Source organism: Ictalurus punctatus, chromosome 8 (genome assembly GCF_001660625.3).
Source record: "Ictalurus punctatus breed USDA103 chromosome 8, Coco_2.0, whole genome shotgun sequence".
Taxonomy (NCBI): domain Eukaryota; kingdom Metazoa; phylum Chordata; class Actinopteri; order Siluriformes; family Ictaluridae; genus Ictalurus; species Ictalurus punctatus.
The window spans coordinates 20,049,190-20,071,461 of NC_030423.2; the positions used below are offsets into that span (position 1 = coordinate 20,049,190).

General features: G+C 38.3%; 1 protein-coding gene across 2 annotated transcripts in view; it reads left to right on the forward strand.

Annotated features, from left to right (window-relative positions):
• Window positions 1–22,272, forward strand: part of spon1b (spondin 1b) — a 126,563-nt gene that overhangs the window by 36,430 nt on the left and 67,861 nt on the right. For both annotated transcript variants that reach the window (XM_017474499.2, XM_017474498.3), the window contains exon 6: window positions 3,226–3,374. In XM_017474499.2, the coding sequence (XP_017329988.1) occupies window positions 3,226–3,374 (149 nt within the window). The remainder of the gene's footprint in view (window positions 1–3,225; window positions 3,375–22,272) is intronic.

The following is a 22,272-nucleotide window of genomic DNA, read 5'->3' on the forward strand; positions in this document are numbered from 1 at the left end:
ACTGCTGAAAAATCCTTGTAAATACAATGCTGTCAAAATGTATTTGCTGATTTCTTCTGTTTTTGTGCATATCTCATACTAAATAGTTTTGGTTCTTCAATGAAAACTTCAAATGATGGCAACCTGAGTAAACACACAATACAGTTTTAATTTTTTGTTTTTGTTTTATTGAAGCAAAAAAAAAATGTTATCCAACACCTATCAGCAATGTGAAAAACTAATTGCCTTCTTAAACTAAAAATCTGGTTGTGCCACCTTTAGCAGCAATAACTGCAACCAAACACTTCCGATAACTGGAGATCAGACTAGGACTTACTCCTATGTTTTGGATCATTGTCTTGCTGCATAATTGAGTTTCAGCGGACTGAAGAATGGACATTCTCCTTTAGGATTTTCTGGTAGAGAGCAGAATTAATTTTTCCCTCAATTATTGCAAGTTGCCCAGGCCCTGAAGCAGCAAAGCATCCCCACACCATCACACTTCCACCACCATGCTTGACCATAGTGTGATGTTCTTTATGTGGAATTCTGTGTTTGGTTTATGCCAGATGAAACGAGACACCTGTCTTCTAAACAGTTCGACTTTTGACTCACCAATCTACCAAAAAAATCTTCCAAAATGTTTGAGGATCATCAAGGTGTGTTTTGGCAAAATTCAGATGAGCCTTAATGTTCTTCTGGGTTAGCAGTGTTTTTCACCTCGCTGCTCATCCATGGATGCCATTTTTGCCCAGTGCGATTCTGATAGGGAAGTCATGAACAGTGACCTTTACTGATGCAATAGAGGCCTGTAGTTCCTTTGATGTGGTTCTTGGCTCTTTTGTGACTTCCTGGATGAGTCATTGCTGTACTCTTGGAGGAATTTTGGAAGGTCAGCCACTTCTGGGAAGGTTCACTACTGTGCTGAGTTTTTCCATTTAGAGATAACAGCTCAACATTTTTTTTTTGGTGTTGACAATTATTGAAAATACATGTTTCTTAGCAAATACAGCAGATGTGCACTTAAAGTATGAAGTCTGGAAAAAAAGGATAATGGGTATGAGATGATTTAGGATTTTAGCTTTTATTTCCTAGTATTTACATCTAGATGTGTTAAACAACGTAACACATTTTATACCAGACCACCCAATTTTTATGCAAGCAAAAGTATAGGAACAGATAAGTCTTGAAGTAAATTCAAGTAAACACTTAATATTTGGTTGCATATCCCTTGCTTGCAATAACTGCATCAAGCCTGCAACTCATCACCAAATTGTTGCTTTCTTATTTTGTCTTGCTTTTCCAGGTTTATACTGCAGCCTCTTTCAGTTGTTGTTTGTTTCACGGGGTTTCAGTCTTATCTTCAGGAGGTGAAATGCAGCTCAATTGGGTTAAATTGGGAATTGAGTCTAAAACCTTCCACTTTTTCCTCAGATAAAGTCCTTTATTGTGTTGGCAGTGCTTTTTGGGTCATTGTCTTGCTGCATGTTAAAGTTCCTCCCAATTAATCTGGATGCATTTCTCTGTAAATTGGCAGAAAAAATGTTCCTGCAAATGTTTGCAATAATTCTGCTGCTACCATCATGAGTTACATCATCAATAAAGATTAGTGAGCCTGTTCCAGAAGCAGCCGTGCAAGCCCAAGCCATGAAACTACCTCCACCATGTTTCACAGATGAGCTTGTATGTTTTGGATCATGAGCAGATCCTTTCTTTCTCCACACTTTGGCTTTTCCATCACTTTGATAGAGGTTAACCAGAGTTCCAGAACTTTTGTGGCTCATCGCGAATTCCAATCAGGCTTTCCGATTTTTACTGCTGATGAGTGATTTGGATCTTGTGGTACGGCCACTATATTTCTGCTCACTGTCTTCTTCAAATGGTGGGTTGTGATCCCTTCACCCCTGCTTTGTGGACTGACTTTTGCTCTCAAAATGTTTGTCATCAGCTGCTGTTGTTTTCCTCGGCTGACCCATTCAGTGTCTGTTGCTCAGTCCACAAGTGGTTTCCTTCTTGCTCTGGTTATGCGCAATGTTTGTGCAGTGCCTCTAATTTAAACAACAAATGCAGTCTTCAGAGTTGAAACTGAAGGCTAAAACAAAGTGAAGTTGTTCAGAGCTGGGTACAGGACAAGCTTGGGTAACAGGTAACACCTGTCAGTCACACGTTCCAATAGTTTTGCTTGCCAACATATTGGGTGGTCTGATACAAAAGGGGATATGTTCTATGTCGTTTAACACATCTACATATAAATACCAGGAAATAAAAGCTAAAAAAAAATGCCATTCCAATAGTATTGGAGGGAACTGTATATACCACTAGTGTGATTTGGAGATACGACTTCATCATATACAGTATATTTTTGAAACAGGCCTAAATTAACATTCTGTGAGTATGGACATCATACGTAAAAGGGTTAAAAACAGATTTAAATCACTTCAGGAGGTGAGACGCATATTTGTATACATTTAACACCAGAAAATGCATTTGGTTAAAACTTCTGACAACGTTTGCATAAAATTATAAACTAGGAAGAACACAAAATGCAGTTGAATGTTATTGTATTCACATATTAACAAGCAATCAGGCTAATGAAAGAAGCTTTTGAATGCATGTGAGTAAAATCTTAATCAGGATACAATGCAGATACAGGAGAATAAATGGTGTTGTAATGAAGTAAATTGCAAAATATTATTTATATAATATTTGAAAATGAAAAAAAAAAACAACACTTTATATAAGTCAGTTAATAATTAAATTTCTTTTAAAGTACACAACATAGCCTGCTAATAAACCGACAGAAGAAGAAGCACAGGGTGTAAAATTCAAAATGCATACAGTATCTTTGTTTGCAGTTTACATGATTGCTTGAATAATCAGGCAACAGCTAAAATCAGATAATGATCATATGATTGCTGTGAATCATTATGATGACCTGAGCTAAGAACAATTTTCCCAAATAGGTCAAACACATTCTAGCAGGTTTCCTAACCAGATATTTTATCCCCTACACTTCTGCAATGTTGATGGCATCCAGCATTATGCACTTCCTGAGTCTGTATTTGTAATCAGAATATTATATGATTATTATTATTATATTTAAATGTTTTCCATTTTATTTCAGTATTCAGTTTTTGACAGCATGATGGGATGCGTAAGGAACTTCGATGCAGGTGCTTTTAACAACTGTTAATTAAATCAAATCCAATTGCTGCATTTCTGATGGTTTATTTTTGTTTCTAACAGGGCGAGCCAATCACTGGTCAGCTCTGATCGGCGCCTCTCACTCCAGGAGTTACGTGCTGTGGGAATACGGAGGATATGCCAGCGAGGGTGTGCGCCAGGTGGCCGAGTTCGGCTCGCCCGTCAAAATGGAGGAGGAGATCCGTCAGAAGGTAAGACATGAATTTTCCTCTGGGTGGTCTTTGCAGATTAGTGTCCCTCAGATGCAGGAGAGAATATGTGAGTGTAGGTCAAGATTTCCCCAGTGTCCTGCAGGTTGAGACTCGGAGAAAGTCTCACGTTTTGTAGATGTTTTCAAATGTTTGCAGTATAAAGATGTTGTCAACTTGGTTGTCTTGGTTAAACAAATGGCTATCCACCAAAAATAAATAACAACAGCAACAAGAACAACAACAGCAGCAACAACAACAACAACAACAACAGAAATAATAATAATTCCAAATATTATTATTATTATTATTATTATTATTATTATTATTATTATTATTATTATTATTATTATTTAAACAAAGTCAAATACGTGAATACATAAATATATATATTTTTATAATCAACAAATAAATAACTGAAATTGGTTTGCACATTAAATGGAAGGTTTCATTTCTCTACATATATAAAGGACATTTTTATTTTGTTTTATTTATTTTTTCTTTTACAATTTTATCAATTATGTTGACTTTTTTGTATTTATGTACCAAATACAGTAAATAGTATAAGTGGTTTAAAAACAATAAAAAAAACAAAAACAAATGATGATAAATGTTTGAATAATAACAAGAAAAATATTTAAAAAAAAAACAAAACCAACAAAAAGTAAAAAAACAACAACATACAAATAGCAAAAAAACACTTCCCTGTTTATCTTAGTTCCTGAAAGAGAGCGAGCCAGAGTGAACAGAGCAGAAATAAAACAGCGGATAGGACGCAGCAAGTGGGTGGGACAAACATTGTGTTATCAGGCCACGTGAAACTTTGTGTGTTAGTAGCAACAGTTTGTACTGAATGCAAGATTTGCTCGGAATCTATCGTATGGTCTGATGTCTTTCCTTTATTCATGTTAAAATCTACTTCATCTAAAAAATATAAATCAGGTGTCAGGGGGTCATAACATCTCAGAGACAATCACAATGCCTCTGAGATGTGATCACAGTATGATCAACAAAATGCTAAATTATTTTTCATCATTTGCAGTTTACTGATGTCTTGTGGCAGATTGTTTTGGTCAAGTAGTCATAAGAAAAACAAACAGAATGGTATGAAGAATCAAGAAGCACTGCTGGGGTTGATTTCTTTATAGCCCAGACTGTAGATTATTCACGCAGCCTATCAGTGACAGTCATGTCAGGTGATTACACACAGTGTCACACCCACTAGATGTTTTTTAGCTTGCTTTGTTGACACATCAGTATCACGTCATCAGCAGTGATTAGAAGGTGAGTTTGAAATACAGTGGCAAGTGTAGTGTACATGAACAAGGTGGATTTTTTACTCAGGAATCCGGAGTAAAAAATGTTTTCCCCAAAATTCTTTAGAGGAGAAATTAAACGTAGACAGACTAAGGACACATTATCCAATCAAAGTACAAATTACACAAAAGGACAGATGAGAGAATGTTTTATATTTTTTGGTTAGGAGAGTGTTCCAAATTTTCTGTTTATGTTATTCAAATAATAGAGGCATGTGGTATCCTTAGCCAAATGAGTGTAGTGTACACCTTTTTACCCCTTTAATTAAATTGTGACATTTAGGTGGAAGAAAATGGAAAAGCAGTAAATATTTTTTTTTCAGGCATTAATTTTGTGTAATCAGAACTACTATTTTTTTAAACACCATTTTAAAGAGTGATTAAGAATTGCTGAGCATCAGAACTGGCTTTATAATGGAAAGGGCTTTGTTGCTGTAGGGTTAGAATGTAATTGTGAATGAGACGTGCTGTCATGAAAGCAAATCGGACTTACTAAAAAAACAGATCATGTATTTGTATAAATGATAATATAGGACCAGACAGAACTGAGACTTAAAAATGCTGCCAACTTTGAAATATATAGGAATGAAACTACCATGCTATTTCATCCATGCTATGAGACACACCCTCTATTATCAAATAATCTGTTCGTTTTCTAGCCGATATACATATTTTAGTGTCCAATATATGGGCAATTGTTGTGTTGCATCAGGCTATATATTGATCTCTTTTCCTGCTCTCAATTTACTAGTGTAAAAATCATGATAAATGATTTAATCTTCCAGAAATGATGGCCTAAACAAGCAGATAAATGAGCCATTTCCACCATTTCAAGTTGAAGACGAGAAGGGGAGGGATTAATAATATTAATAGCTGTGCAGTCAGGAACTGCTTGATGGCAGCGGCAATGAAAAACTCATCTGGATTTTTGCATTTTTGGATGTTGGATATTTAATCACTTAATCACATTAATATTATTTGTAAAGTGTTACATTTGATGCATCTTTATAGGCCTGTGTAATCTTTTTTATATAGTTTATACTGACTATATGAGTCAACTATAATGTCAGAGTTACAGTGATGCATTAATATTTCACATGAATGGACTCAAAACATTCTCTATTTACTGCGACAGAAAGGGAAGGCGTAATGTGAGTCCAGCCTAGAGCATGTAAGATTGGGGAAAGTGAGTGGGGCTTTCTTCCGGTGTCGGTAAATATCAGAGATTTCAAAACACTTGCGAAAATTTTTTTATTGTGAAGAAAAAAACTGTTTTATGCCATATTTTTTAGTAGCATTTGACAGATGCCCTTATTCAGAACAACTTACATTTATACAACTGAGCAGTTGAGGGTTAAGGGTCTTGCTCAAGGGCCCAGCAGTGGAGCTTGGAGGTGCAGGGATTTAAACTCACAAATGGTAAATGGTCTGCACTTTTATAGCGCTTTTATCCAAAGCGCTTTACACTGGTTCTCATTCACCCATTCAAACACACTCACACTCCAGCTGTAGCAGCACTGCCATGCAAGGCACTAACTTGCCATTGGGAGCAACTTGTGGTTCAGTGCCTTGCCCAAGGACACATCGGTATGTGGAGTCATGTGGGTCAGGAATCGAACCACCAACCCTACAATTAGTGGGCAACCTGCTCTACCACCTGAGCCACAACCTTCCGATCAGTAGTCCAACATCTTAATCACTGTGCTACCACTTCGACATTGAAAAGAGTACGCAAAAAATTCTAGGCTGTAGAAAGTCTATTTGTTAATTCAATAAGCATGGTCAATGACAGTCTAGCATCCCAACACTTTACACTCTTGCTTTTTAGAAGTGGTTACGTCATAGACTTACGATGTACCACTTCAAAAAAGCAAGTGTGTGAAGTGTTGGCATGCTAGATGGCATGCTCTTCAGAAGCTATTGGTTTTACCTTGGACACTATGGTAATTCCATCCTTTCCAGGTGCTACTCTGTAATGTTTTTTCCATCCAGATTGATAATGTAAGTGTTTCTCTGTCTACACTGATAATCTTCCAGCCCAAAATCTGGACTGTTTTTCCAGTCACTCAAGGGTAATCTGTTTACCTGGACAGACATTTAAATATTTTGAAAGCTGATGCTGGTTTTAGATTTGGATACACCACAATATCATATTTTATAAATAAATATATCATCCAAAAATGTCTTTATTTCCCCCTGTATGATACAATTACACCTGCTGGAAACTTGTCCTGATGTGTTAATTAATAGCTGTGTGGATATAAATGTTTTATCATGGTGAAGACATGCAACTATTTCATTAAAAATATTAACCTGAGTGCCCAGTATGGCTGTATTGTGCTGTGGTAAGTAAAACCCTGTTTGTACAGATAATACTTCACTTTCTTGGAATAATCAAATCATTAATTTCAAAGTGCACCAACACAAAGGAATTTTCTTCTGATTCAACAGGAATCACGTTCGTGTATATTATTGCAGTTTCTGACAACCATGTGGTTTTGACAGGGCAAATTAGTTCTTATAAAAGCATTATTATTGTGTGTACATTTTGCACTTGTTGTCCAATTCAAATAAATCAATGAAAAACTGGATTCAGGGATCTGCTGCACATGACAGCAGATGATTTTGATTTCCCCTCAGACTCCCATTGACTGTTACTCACTACTCATTTGTACTACATGATTAATTGCAGAGAACATCAAAATACTTGAAAGTATTGGCATGATAGGTAGACCAATAGGTAGATAGACAGACAGACAGACAGACAGATAGACACATAGAAAGCTTAATTAATTCCAGAGGGAAATTCACAGATTACAGCACCAGTCTAAAAACAGTGAGCAAGCAAGCATATTCAGAATAATAAAAATAAACATATTCAGTAAAAAATGATACAACATAGTATAGTTTAAAATAGGACAGATAACTCGCAGACTGAGAAAATTGCAACACTGGATGCTTCACACTACACAAGCAGGAGCACACTGTGAGTAATTGCAGAGTGCCAAAATAATTCAGCTACCTGGAAATCAGGGCTAAAATCATGTATTGTGCACTCGCCTTAAGGAAAATCAAATTTTTTTGACATAGTAACATCTAGGTTATGTATGTAAACCTGTTCCCTGAGAAGGGAACGCGATGTTGCTTTTCACTTGATGCTTTGGGAATGCCCCTTGGCGGAAACTGTGTCTGAATACGCATGAAATCACGCCAATCAGATTGGCCTGCCTCAGTCAGGTGACGAAGTAGAAACATGTCGCAACGACTATATAAGGCACCCACAAACTACGTCATTCAGCTTCTATTTTTTTGAAGGAAGACGCAATTTGCAGGCATGACAAAGTATGGCCAACGAGGCGTAACGTCTCGATCCCTTGTCAAGGAACAGGGTTTCATACATAACCCAGACGTTCCCTTTACAAGGGAACTCTATGTTGCATCATGCTTGACGCTTTGGGAACAAGAATACCCACTATTCCATACTGAACCATGTCTGTCAAAAAATGTCTGTGAAGTATATATGCCCAAAAACACTTCTTGAACAAACATAGAATGTCTCGTCTTACAGCACACTCTCGGGTAATGGCTTAGAAGAAACCACACCCTCGAATGTAACCAGCTAAGTTTGCTTGAATGCGCCCCTGTAGAATTCCAACACCTCAGTTACTGGTTCTACTGGCAATCTGTATACCACAAAAGAATAGACACGTATTATAATGTACACTTCCTTGTGGATAAAGCTCTAATATTGAAAATGTTCTCCCAAACTCGGTTGAGAGATGCCTAGGAATTGGTACCCACTCAGGGCCACTCATAACCCACACTGCCTGAAAACCATACTCAGAGTTGGTCAAAGCAGACTTACCACCAGCAGCAGGTTTGACAAACCCCGTTCTGAAAACAGAGCAACCTCTAACAGCTCTTTATAGGATTCAGAGAGCCGCACGGGTTATGCTAGCTCCTCCGTCTCCTTAGAGTTGGAGGCGACGGGTTGATTTACCAGTCCCAGGGAAGAAATCATACTGCGAGCTACCGCTGGGACTGGAGACTCAGAACTGGAGGAAAGAGCAAATGAAAGGGACTCACCCGTCTCTTGTTCTTTCTCCAGATCCATCTGAGATGCTCATGATTTGGGTGAGAAAACGGGAGCATGGAAAGACACAACCTCTGAAACCCCTATTGCTCATTAGTTTCTCCTTTTTTTTGACAAACAATGTGACAGACAATAGGTCAGACAATCACATATAGTACACAGACATGTGCTTCCTGAAAACAAAGAAGCTGAATGACATATTTTGTGGGTGCCTTATTTATTATTCGTGACACGTTTCTGCTTCGTCACCTGACTGAGGCATGATTTCATACATATTCAGACACTGTTTCCATCAACGGGTGTTCCCAAAGTGTCAAGTGTGATGCAATGTAGAGTTCCCCTGGAAAGGGAACTGTCTTTTGTAATGCTGGGACACAAAAGGGAGGATCCAATGCAAGTTACAACGATAAATTGACAGTCCATACAACCATAAAGCCAGCCTAGATACAAACAGCTCAAAAATGCAGTACTACCATGAGGGCAAGACTTTGAGATATGTGATAGAATTTCTTGGTATTTATTAGCATTCACAAATGAGGACGTGAATCCTGATGACACTTTTGACTACAAGGGTAAACGTGTGATAAAATCCTACTGAGACACAATCTGGGTTCAGACGACTAGGTGTAAACAGGAGGAAGATATTTACCAGATTTGAGACAGATCTTTTTACCCAAAATCAGGGTTTTGTGCTTTCTGCTGTTTGAGTTCTGACTGAAGTTACAACATCCTCATTAACATTATTTTTGCCATCATGCTGTCAAAGTTACTTTAGTCAAGATTTCAATATCGCACACACTCCTAGGCCTCGGAAATAGCTTGCCAAAGGTCGATCGGTTTAAGTGGAGGTGGAGTTTTGCTCTGCATCTTAATTAGTCTCATTAGTCTGTATGGTCCAGATTTTTTTAGAGCTTTTAATTTCTGTGCTAATTCCCTGCCAGTGAAAGGCGAGCAGTCAGTAGGAGGGAGACAGAGGGAGATGAGATCGAGAAGGTCAGCTGTAGCTCGATGTGTCAAACCTAGCGTCTTTTTAATACTGAGACAAGAGCAAGAAAGGATTTAAAGGTCACCTACGAAAGGTTCATCCCCAACATGTCCCCCTTTGTCTTTTCACACAGTGACATGCATTGACTTCCAATGTCTAGTCTCGGACTAATCATAGATAAGCTTTCTTCATCTTTGCGTGTATGCAGATATGCCAATCGTCTGTTCATAAGAAATTCAGTCAGGGCTTGTCCTTTGTTTATTCTTTCATCAAAGGTTATAATTTTGTAATATTTCAGGAATTATTTCTTGCACCTACTCTTATTTTGAGCATAAATGACTCTGAATCCACTGTTAGTTCACAGCATGTGCAGTAAACATTTGCATCCCATCAAGTAGCCACTTTATTAGGAACAATGGCCTGTTTATTAGGTACAATTACCATATAGTTACCCTTTGTCCATGTACAATTGCTGACTATAACTTGTCTGGTGCAATGGACAATTTATTGATACTTTTAACTCTATTCATCAACAGAAAGGACTATAGGACCATGTAGATAGTTTTTAGGTTTTGGACCGTCTCAGCACAACAGTGATATTGGTGCAGATACAAGGGTTTCATGTACAGTATAATGCCGTGTAGGAGAGGCTTAGATGGTTGCAGGTGCAGTTAAGCATTTTATTAGAAGAACAAACAAACAGATCCAAAATGAGAATTGAAATAGTAAACAATATACAGGCAGAGGTCAGGAGATCAGTGAACAGCAATGTCAAGGATAATCCAGAATAAACAAACCAAGGGACAGAACAAGATCAAGAACCGGAGCAGCATTACACAGAACAAAACGTTTTGTTAAAGTCAGGCGGGCTAAAACAGAACGATACTTTGCTCCAAACAAAGAAACTCGAGGGTATAAATACACAAACTAAAGAGGCAAATTGAAAACAAGTGAGAGTAATCAAGACACACAAGAGAGACAACCAAGACATGGGAGGAGACAAGACATGAAATATGTGAAAAAAGAATTTCACTGTGCTGTAATTTGTGTGTGACTAATAAAGGCTTCTTGGCACTGTAAACAAACATGGGCTAAATACGCGGCATTGCAGTGTTCCATCACTGATTATTTTCTAATAACAGCATGCCTTGTCATGTTACTTTCCTTAATTATGTGGAGCGCCTGTCATAAAATTCCCTGTGAATGAGCTTTTACTATAGAAATGGTATAAAAACAAGCGCATTGATATAAACCTGTGATTCGAATTACACTTGGCACTACTGTTATACTACTACTGTTCTAGAAAACAATCAACACCTTATGACCAATCAGATGGAGAATTCACCTGTGCTGTGGTATAAACAAAGATAATCAGCATTTACAATTTATACTTGGATTTATTAACCCTGCATGTGGATAGAAATGAATTAAAGCATTTGTTTCACCTATTGTAATTCAGTTATAATTAAAAATATCTCTCAGTGTTGTTCGGATATAGGATTATCTCATCTTTTAACCTCCTGCTCTTAGGTTGGCTCTCCGGTTGATTTGCATTTGTTGTGACGACAACATTGCTTTTCGTCCTCCATCATCTTCATCGATTTGTTTCTTGAGCCCTTGCTTGCCAGCGTCATCATACATCAGCGTTGTCATATATTTTTCGATGTGCCGTCGTCCGTCTGTCAGCTACTCTATCAAAGTTGTGTTTGACTTTTGCGTCTTGTCCATTTGTCAAACTGCTGTTTTTCACTTGTGATGCCCTCAGGGGATTTTTCTGCTTGCTTGGGTTCTGTCTCGATGTTGCCGCTTGGTTTATTTTGACGCCACCATTTGTCTTTGCAGGCTGTGAGTACAGGACTGGGCTGATGGATAAGAGATCCAAACGAACACAAACAGCTAGTTTGTAGCTACGATGGTTGGTTTGACTGCAGTTTGCCTTTAAAGGTTAACATCTAATCATGTGCTACTCTGAGTAAGCTTTGCTTGTGCATATTAATAATTATGTAATGCACAATATTTATAATGATATATAGGATTGCGAAACAGTAAAAAAGGAAAACGAGAAATTAATTTTAATAATTACTAACAGTAAATAAAAAAAATGCATCTTACGGTTTTAAAGATTCAGAACATTTTTTTTTAATAAATCGTAAGCAAGATATCTGTGTGAGAAATCTCAGAAAAGTGTCTTGTGAAACAGTTTATCACAATATCATTGTAATATTGAAATATTGACCAGTCCTAATACATGGGTGAATTTTACAGGTCTTACTTGCTCATTTCATAATGACCTGTTTAGTAGGCAATGGCGTTATAAACTGGCTTTAAAAATATGTAATGGCTTAAAGTAAATATGTTCAGGTAAAGGTAGATGATGTTATTGTGGATCTTTAAAGGATCCTAATTTCACACATAATTGTGTGATGTGTGTTTGTGCTCTGAATGGTTCTGTCCCATTTATCCAGTCAACATTACAAGTGCTATTATTATTACCATTAATATTAATATTCTTCTTGCTTAGAATATAACATGTGTACTGTACAGACAATCTCAAAAGCAGTAAGGGGTAAATAGGGAGAGTAGATGGTGAATGTTTGGTGTGGAGGTCCTGTGAAATACACGCCTGTGAAATACACATGTAAAATCAAAATTTTAATAACAGCATGAGAGCATTTACATTTTCAATTTTTTATGTGGCAGATGCTTTTATCCAAAGCAGAATCCAAAACAAGCAGCGAGCCGCAGCACTAAGAGCATCTCCTCACTTTTCCTCTTCACATTTTTTTTTCTTCAGGTTGTTTGCATATAGACAAATATATGCATTGAATGTGGATAGTTCTTACTGATTTCAATGTGTAACACAAAACAGGTGCTAAATTAAAGTCACGTACAGTGGTGCTTTAAAATTGGTCATTTTGTTCACTTGGTCATTTATTTTTTGAGAAAAATGATCCAATAATACATATCTGTGAGTGGCAAAAATATGTGAACCTCTAGGATTAGCAGCTAATTTGAAGGTGAAATTAGAGTCAGGTGATTTCAATCACTGGTATGATGATCAGGTGTGAGTGAGCACCCTATTTTATTTAAAGAACAGGGATCTATCAGAGTCTGATCTTCAAAACACATTTTTGTGGAAGTGCATCATGGCATGAACAAAGGAGACTTCTGAGGACCACAGAAAAAGAGTTGTTGATGCTCATCAGTCCGGAAAAGGTTACAAAACCATCTCTATATAGTTTGGACTCTACCAATCCACAAATGGAGGAAATTCAAGACTATTATTACCCTCCCCAGGAGTGGTCAACCAACAAAGATCACTCTAAGAGCAAGACATATGCGAGGTCATAAAGGAGCCAGGTCAACATTTGAGCAACTAAAGGCCTCTCTCACATGGCTAATGTTAATGATCATGAGTCCACCATCAGGAGAACACTGAACAACAATGGTGTGCATTGCAGGGTTGCACGGAGAAAGTCACTGTACTCCAAAAAGAACATTGCTGCCCCTCTGCAGTTTGCTAAAGATCATGTAGACAAGCCAGAAGGCTGTTAAAAAATATTTTGTGGATAGATGAGACAAAAATAGAATTTTTGGTTTAAATGAAAAGTGTTATGTTTGGAGAAAGGAAAACACTGCATTCCAACACAGGAACATTATCCCATCTGTGAAACATGCTGGTGATAGTGTCATGGTTTGGGCATGTTTTTCTACATCTGGGCCAGGACGGCTTGCCATCATTGATAGAACAATGAATTCTGAATTATACCAGTGAATTCTAAAGGAAAGTGTCAGGTCATCTGTCCATGAACTGAATCTCAATAGAAAGTGGGGCATGCAGCAAGACAATGATCCCAAACACACAAGTCGTTCTACCAAGGAATGGTTAAAGAAGAATAAAGTTAATGTTTTGGAATGGCTGAGTCAAAGTCCTGACCTTAATCCAAAAGAAATGTTGTGGCAGGATCAGAGGCAAGTAGTTCATGTGAGGAAACCCAACAACATCCCAGATTTGAAGCTGTTCTGTATTGAGAAATGGGCTAAAATTCCTCCAAGCCGATGTACAGGACTGGTCAACAGTTTATGGAAATGTTTAGTTGCAGTTATTGCTGCACAAGGTGGTTACACCAGATACTGAAAGCAAAGGTTCATATACTTTTGCCACTCACAGATATGTAACATTCGATGATTTTCTGCAATTAATCAATGCACAAGTATAATATTTTTGTCTCATTTATTTAATTAGGTTCTCTGTATCTACTTTTAGGACTTGTATGCAACTATGATGCTGTTTTAGGTCATATTTATGCAGAAATATAGAAAATTCTGGCATGTCCAGAGTGTCTGTAGTGTATAAATGGGTGTGTGAATGTGTATGTGCTTGTGCCCTGTGATGGATTGGCAGCCTGTGCAGGGTGTACCCCGCCTTGTGCCTGATGCTCCCTGGGATAGGCTCCAGGTTTCCCCGTGACCCTGAAGAGGATAAGCGGTATAGAAGATGGATATAGAAAAGGGTTCACAAACTTTCAAGCACCACTGTATTTTGCACTTTAGGTATAAACAGTGTTATGTAATGCGGGGAAAGTTTTGTTGGGATCTTAAGAAGATTCTGAAGGCCTTCTAGATTCAAATGCAAGGGACTAGAACTTGAAAAAAAAAAAGAAAAAAAAGAAAAGAATGCTGAATTATGTTTGAATATAAGTGAGTGGTTTTGACTAATAGGCTTCACAAAATTACGCAATTGATCTGCAATTTTGAAATAATTCACTAGTGTGAAGCTAAAATTGATGCCGTCTCCAAAAATTGCACAGATCCTATAGACTCAATTATCTGGCACAAGTATCATGTTGAGGATAAAACAAATAAATGCAGAGTGAATCATATCTGCAAATAGACATACAGTGAGGGAAAGAAGTATTTGATCCCCTGCTGATTTTGTACGTTTGCCCACTGACAAAGAAATGATCAGTCTATAATTTTAATGGTAGATTTATTTGAACAGTGAGAGACAGAATAACAACAAGAAAATCCAGAAAAACGCATGTCAAAAATGTTATAAATTGATTTGCATTTTAATGAGGGAAATATGCATTTGATCCCCTCTCAATCAGAAAGATTTCTGGCTCCCAGGTGTCTTTTATACAGGTAACGAGCTGAGATCAGGAGCACACTCTTAAAGGGAGTGCTCCTAATCACAGCTTGTTACCTGTATAAAAGACACCTGTCCACAGAAGCAATCAATCAATCAGATTCCAAACTCTCCACCATGGCCAAGACCAAAGAGCTCTCCAAGGATGTCAGGGACAAGATTGTAGACCTACACAAGTCTGGAATGGGCTACAAGACCATTGCCAAGCAGCTTGGTGAGAAGGTGACAACAGTTGGTGCGATTATTCGCAAATGGAAGAAACACCAAAGAACTGTCAATCTCCCTCGGCCTGGGGCTCCATGCAAGATCTCACCTGGTGGAGTTGCAATGATCATGATAACAGTGAGGAATCAGCCCAGAACTACACAGGAGGATCTTGTCAATGATCTCAAGGCAGCTGGGACCATATTCACCAAGAAAACAATTGGTAACACACTACGCCGTGAAGGACTGAAATTCTGCAGTGCCCGCAAGGTCCCCCTGCTCAAGAAAGCACATATACATGCCCGTCTGAAGTTTGCCAATGAACATCTGAATGATTCAGAGGACAACTGGGTGAAGGTGTTGTGGTCATATGAGACCAAAATGGAGCTCTTTGGCATCAACTCAACTCGCCGTGTTTGGAGGAGGAGGAATGCTGCCTATGACCCCAAGAACACCATCCCCATCGTCAAACATGGATGTGGAAACATTATGCTTTGGGGGTGTTTTTCTGCTAAGGGGACAGGACAACTTCACAGCATCAAAGGGACGATGGACGGGGCCATGTACCGTCAAATCTTGGGTGAGAACCTCCTTCCCTCAGCCAGGGCATTGAAAATGGGTCGCGGATGGGTATTCCAGCATGACAATGACCCAAAACACACGGCCAAGGCAACAAAGGAGTGGCTCAAGAAGAAGCACATTAAGGTCCTGGAGTGGCCTAGCCAGTCTCCAGACCTTAATCCCATACAAAATCTGTGGAGAGAGCTGAAGGTTCGAGCTGCCAAACATCAGCCTCGAAACCGTAATGACTTGGAGAAGATCTGCAAAGAGGAGTGGGACAAAATCCCTCCTGAGATGTGTGCAAACCTGGTGGCCAACTACAAGAAACGTCTGACCTCTATGATTGCCAACAAGGGTTTTGCCAGCAAGTACTAAGTCATGTTTTGCAGAGGGGTCAAATACATATTTCCCTCATTAAAATGCAAATCAATTTATATCATTTTTGACATGCGTTTTTCTGGATTTTTTTGTTATTATTCTGTCTCTCACTGTTCAAATAAATCTACCATTAAAATTATAGACTGATCATTTCTTTGTCAGTGGGCAAACGTACAAAATCAGCAGGGGATCAAATACTTTTTTTCCCTCACTGTACTTACACACAGAGCTTCAATTGAACTATGAGGTTTTTAGTGAGTGCTAGTGCTCAGGAATGCCACACAACACAACTCACGAATAAGATTAGAAATGATATAGTCTTACAAGACTAAGAAAGATAACTTGTAATAAAGTGTTGAGTAATACATGCAACCACAAGCAACCAGGTTCATTAATACTGTTATTGAAGAGCGAGAAGCATCCTACATTGGCAAACACACTCAGAGGGGGAGCTGAACGTGTTTCTCTTTTCATGTTCAAGTGCTCTCAGAGGAAAAGAGCCTTCAGGTGTTTCATCAAGGTTGTGAGGGAATCTGCAGAACGAAGCTGGGCACGTTGTCGCATAATCAAGGAATGTCATATGAAAACAGTCTGGTCTGGAACACTTAATTTCCATGCAAAATATACACAAAAATTTAAAATTTTAATTCTAGTGACAGATAGAAACAGACTGATTTAACTTCCCAAACATCATTCTGCCCTAATCTTCTGGTGCATAAAACCCAGAAACCCTTCCTCAAAGATCTGTGCCTATACTTAGTAGTATATACTTAGTATATACTTATCTGTGCCTATACTTAGTAGAAAGTTCAAGACTAAAAAATGGCAAAATTCAATGCTACAATGTAGTTAACTAAGCTAGAAGTTACAGAACAAAACCTGGAGTGCAGCTACATCCAACAGAGAAATGTAGCTAGATATGCTGTCTGTTTTGACTTGATTTTTAAAAGTAGCAAAAACGTATTATACAAAATTGTCTCAGTGTTTTAAAATAAAAGTTTCTCAATATTACTGTTTTTAAAAAAAATATTTTTTCTATTATTTTTTATGCCTTTTTATATTAACACCACCCTCTTCCACATACATGAGCTCACAGATATCCACGATTGGCTATAATCACTCTGATTGACAGGAGAGGGAGAATGTCATCCCTCCCACACAGAGAACACAGCTAATTTGATCCCTTGGCTCTTGGCCACGGATAGCTGTGACATTGTCGGGATTCAAACTTGAGATCTCCTGGCGATAGAGTGAATGTTTTTTTCTGAGCAGGCCATTGTTTACTAAATTCCAAATAAATCCCAAATAAATTCTGTTAATTTGCATTTATGCACCAAGAATAACTGGGAAAAGCAGGTCACATGCAAAGTACAGGGAGTAAACATATAAATAAGGTTTTTACATTTTTTTCAGGAAGATCTCCCAGAAGAGTAAAACTGAAACATGCTACAGGTATCTCAGCTATAACACAGATTAATGAGTATGAGATGAGTGCCAAAAACTGTTCAAAAATATATTAACATCCTATAGATTTTAGTTTTTGTGTGTGTATAGTCATTATTTTATTATTATAATCATTATATTAAGCGGGGCACCTGGTGGCTTAGTGGTTAGCACGTTCGCCTCACACCTCCAGGGTCTGGCTGATTAGCATGAATGAGTGTGTATGTGATTGTGCCCTGTGATGGACTGGTACCCTGTCCAGGGTGTGCCCTGCCCTGTGCCTGATGTTCCCTGGGATAGGCTCCAGGTTCCCCTGTGACCCTGAAGAAGGAGTAAGTGGCAGTGGATGGATGGATGGATGGATGGATGATTTTAAGAAATATAAATAAAATAACGATAATTCTTTATCGGTAGATAGAAATGCCTCAAATAGCATATATAAATATACAGTATATACATACACTGAACAGCCATAACATGAAAACCACTGACAGGTGAAATGAATAACATTGGAACCTGGCAAGGGGTGGGATATATTAGGCAGCAAATGAACAAGCAATGTTCTGGGTTGTAAACCTTGGGTCCTGGCATTCATGTGGATGTTACTTTGACACGTACCACCTACCTAAACATTGTTGTAGATCAAGTACACCCCTTCATGGCAACAGAATTCCCTAATGGCTGTGGCCTCTTTCAGCAGGATAATGCACCCTGCCATACTGCAAAAATTGTCTAAGACTGGTTTGAGGAACATGACAAAGAGTTCAAGATGTTTACTTGGCCTCCAAATTCCCCAGATCTCAATCTGATCAAGCGCCTGTGGGATTTTTTTTCCGCACAGGAGCTATATCAGGAAAAAACAACATGATACATGTTGGAAATTAAATAGTGAAAAATATATTAAAAAAATATTAAAGATCCAGTACTTTGGTTTTTAGGGACATGCACTATATGACTAGACATTTGTGGACACCTGAACATCACACTCATATGTGCTGGTTGAACTTATCATTCAAGATTTAGTCCTTCCTTTCCTGTTATAATGACCTCCACTCTTCTTGATAGGTTTTACACTAGATTTTGAAGCGTGGCTATGGGGATTTGTGTTCATTGCTCATTCAACCACAAGTGTGTTAGTGAGGTCAGGCAGTGATGTTGGGTGAGGAGGTCTGGGGTGCAGTCAGCGTTCCAGTTCATCCCGTAGGAGTTCAGTGGGATTGAAGTCAGGGATCTGTGCAGGACACTTGAGTTCTTTCACTCCAAACCATGTCTTCATGGAGCTTGGTTTGTGCACAGAGACATTGTCATCCTGGAACAGGTTTGGGCCTCTTAGTTCCAGTGAAAGGAAATTGTAATGCTGCAGCATACAATTATGTGGTTTCAACTTTGTGGCAACAGTTTGGGGAAGAACCACATATGGGTGCGGTCAGGTATCCACAAACTTTTGGCCATATTTTGTCTTCTCTGTCAGATCTTCGTACACTTTTGAACAGTAAACTAGTTGAGCCTATAGATATAAGACTAGTATCATTTATGACAAATATATGTTGTACTACATGTGCCCAGTTACACTGGCCAAGATCTAAACTTTTCCCCCATTTTTACGGCATTTAAAACGAAACCATTGCTTGAAGTTCACCCAAAAATTCTGTTAATTGCGGTGTCTATGAATGTCTAAGTATATCCTATTCAAGGATTTATTATTGCTCACCTGTAGAACTTTTCCAACCAATTCACTGTTTTTTTCCCTGTATTGCTCTTTCAGTGGCTGTTAGCTGATAGCACAAATCATAATGTTCTTTGAAGTTCTGGTGATTGTATTTAACTCTTTTGACAGATTTGGTCTTCAAAGAAAACATTTGATGCATTGATTGGACATTGCTGCATTAATTATCACAGTCTGCTGTTTTCTGTCTCCCTGTCCCATAGTTCCAAATGACCTGCAGCTCATTTGCATGCTTTTGAAAGTTCTACAGATTTGGGTGTGCAAAAATGATCACGCTGTGGTGCACAAAGATAAGCTCAGCATGAGGAACATAATTTCTGGTTTGATAACTTTCAGACTAAAACGATGCATTTTAAGTTTAGATAGATCTAAGGATGCATTGATAACATTTTTCATTCCAGTTCCAATACTGCTGCCTGCGATATTTGTCAATATTGGTATTAGCGAGATCACTAACAATACCACATATCAAATTAGTAGCCTATATAATATTAATCAAAGATGAAATGATGGAACATTTTATTTTGCTTTGTTTATGTGTCTCCAATTTACATAATGGGCCTGAAAATAACACGTGTACATGTTCATGCACTTAAACCACTAGGCTCGAACTTTATATTGTTAGCTGGTTGATTTTATATAAAGTGCATTAGCTAGCTCCATTAATGAGCTTGGATTGAGTAGGGTTGCGGTGGAGGAGATTGGGTTTTGTTTCAGCTCGGAAAAGTGCTTCTGTACAGCTGTAAAAAAAAATATGATCATTTGTCTTCATTGCGTATGAATTGCGCCCTCATTGTCATTGAGTGATAGTGGCTGATCGTAAAGAACAACATCCTGGGTAAGTGCTGTTATTTCCACTGTCATAGCATTATCTGTAGACATAATTTCTCTCCTAGCTGGCATTTTCTGCAGTGTTGGTTGCTGCCGTGTGCTGCTAGAAATGAACTTTTCATACATAACGTTTTATGCTATATATGTTGTATCAGCTCAGCTTTGAGCATTAATTGTGAAATAGGTCAAGATCGCTGTATCGCTTTTGTGTTGCCTCAAAATTAGCACTACAACATACACTAGTCTCATTTTAGCCTGATGGTATTCTTAGACCTTTGTCCTTGCATGGATATATTTCTGCTAGAGACTACAAAGGGCATGTGCTAAATGCTGCAAGAGTAAATGTATAAAGATCAGTGAGTTTTGCTCAGGTGGAAGAGATCTTATTACTCTGTTATATATAAAATCCACTCTGTATACATCTGACCCAAAGTTCATCCATCTCCCTTTAGACAGCGTTTCTCCTCTGGTTAAGGTGGGTCAGGCTGATCCAGAAAGAAGCTGAATGGAATAAATAAGCCAATTTGGAGAGCAGAGCGAGACGAATCAGACTTTTACCTTTCTTAGTCTACAACTGTGAACAAAGCAATGACAGGAGAGATATCCTGTAAGACTTTTTTTTTCTACCTACAATTCCAAGCTAACCAGTGCTTGGACAGCAGCCATTGGACTCCTGTAGGCCAGACGAGCTGCCATTGTTTGGGTTTGAGCTGCTTGTGTTGTATCTGAAAAATGCTTTTCATCAGTGTACGGTGGAACAATCAGCTCATTTCAGCATGGCTGACGGGTTTTTGGGAGGTCTGTCAGCTCAGCTTTGGCCATTCTGTAGAGACAAGCAAGAACAAAAAACAAGACTAATGCTTCTTCTGGCTACGATTCAGACAGACGCAACTTTACCAAAGACTGAAGGGAAAAAAAAGAGCTGACAGTTCAGCGAGGTGTCTGGAGTCCTTTTGTGGCTCAAGATTTGTTTTCTTTGCTGAAAGCTCGAATTCTGTGAGGCTTTCTGCAGGCCTTCTTGTCATTCTGTCACGGATGTTGTGAACTCTTCTTTGGCTATGTTCCCTAATGTGTAGTCTAAAGAAATGCAGTGCTAATTAAATCAGATTCTGAATGACTAGGAATGTGAAAATCCTGTAGCACAAACACTGGAGTTTATACCTGGAATTTCTGATGGGAAAACTAAAGTTTGTATTATCTTAGGTCAATACACAACGTAGTGTGTCAACTGGTGGCCAACAGTCTGGAGTATTCTTTGAAAAAAATGCTGTAGCAAAGTAGAAAATTGTATGGAAAACAAAACTGTCCATCGTTCAGCGATGCAAAATTTCTAAACATGAACCAATGCTGGATCTGTAGAAGAATCTCTCTTGTAGTGTAGCCAATCAATGACCAGAGACTAGCTAGACATGCTAGAGACCTTCGGTCAGAAGATTATAGATTCGATTTTTAAAAAATATTTACTTGCCCTTGCTGCTAAACTGACAACATGGCTTGTTCAAAAACGTCGTGACAAAAAGGAAAGATGAATGTCATCTGTTTAGGCTTTATGGTAACGTGAAGCACCACTACAAAACCAGAGAAGTAGGGGTGGGTGATAAGATAAAAATATCATATAATGATTCCCAGATAAAGGGGGCATGGTGACTTGGTGGTTAGCACTTGGGCCTTTGGGAATGGGGGTTTGAATCCCGCCTCCACCCTGTTTATGCGGGGTTTGAATATGTGCACCAAGTTCCCTGGGATAAGCTCCAGGCTCCCCGCAACCCTGTGTAGGATAGGCGATATAGAAAATGGATAAATGTCCACCCATTTCCCTTTGCATAAAAGCATATTGTGCAATAATGTATCATGATATTTATGTTATATTGTCATATTACCAACACAAGTCTTGTTGAATGCTCCATTTTCAGCTACTTGTGATAGAGTCGAACATAAATGTTACAGCCTTAATTGAAAAAGGCTGAGATCTTGATTAGTCTAATTAGACACTTGTACCACAACATAAATTTGTCTGACAAATTAACATTGTCTATGAGTCTTATTTATGTACAAGCTTAACTGCTGTCCAATTAAATTCCCATTAGGATGTGAGAACAGACAATTAATAAGTCCTTATCAGTGTAAGGTACTCAAAAAAAGTAATCCACTACAGATGACTAATTACTACTTTAAAATCGTAATCTGATGACGTTATTGATTACTGCATGTAAAA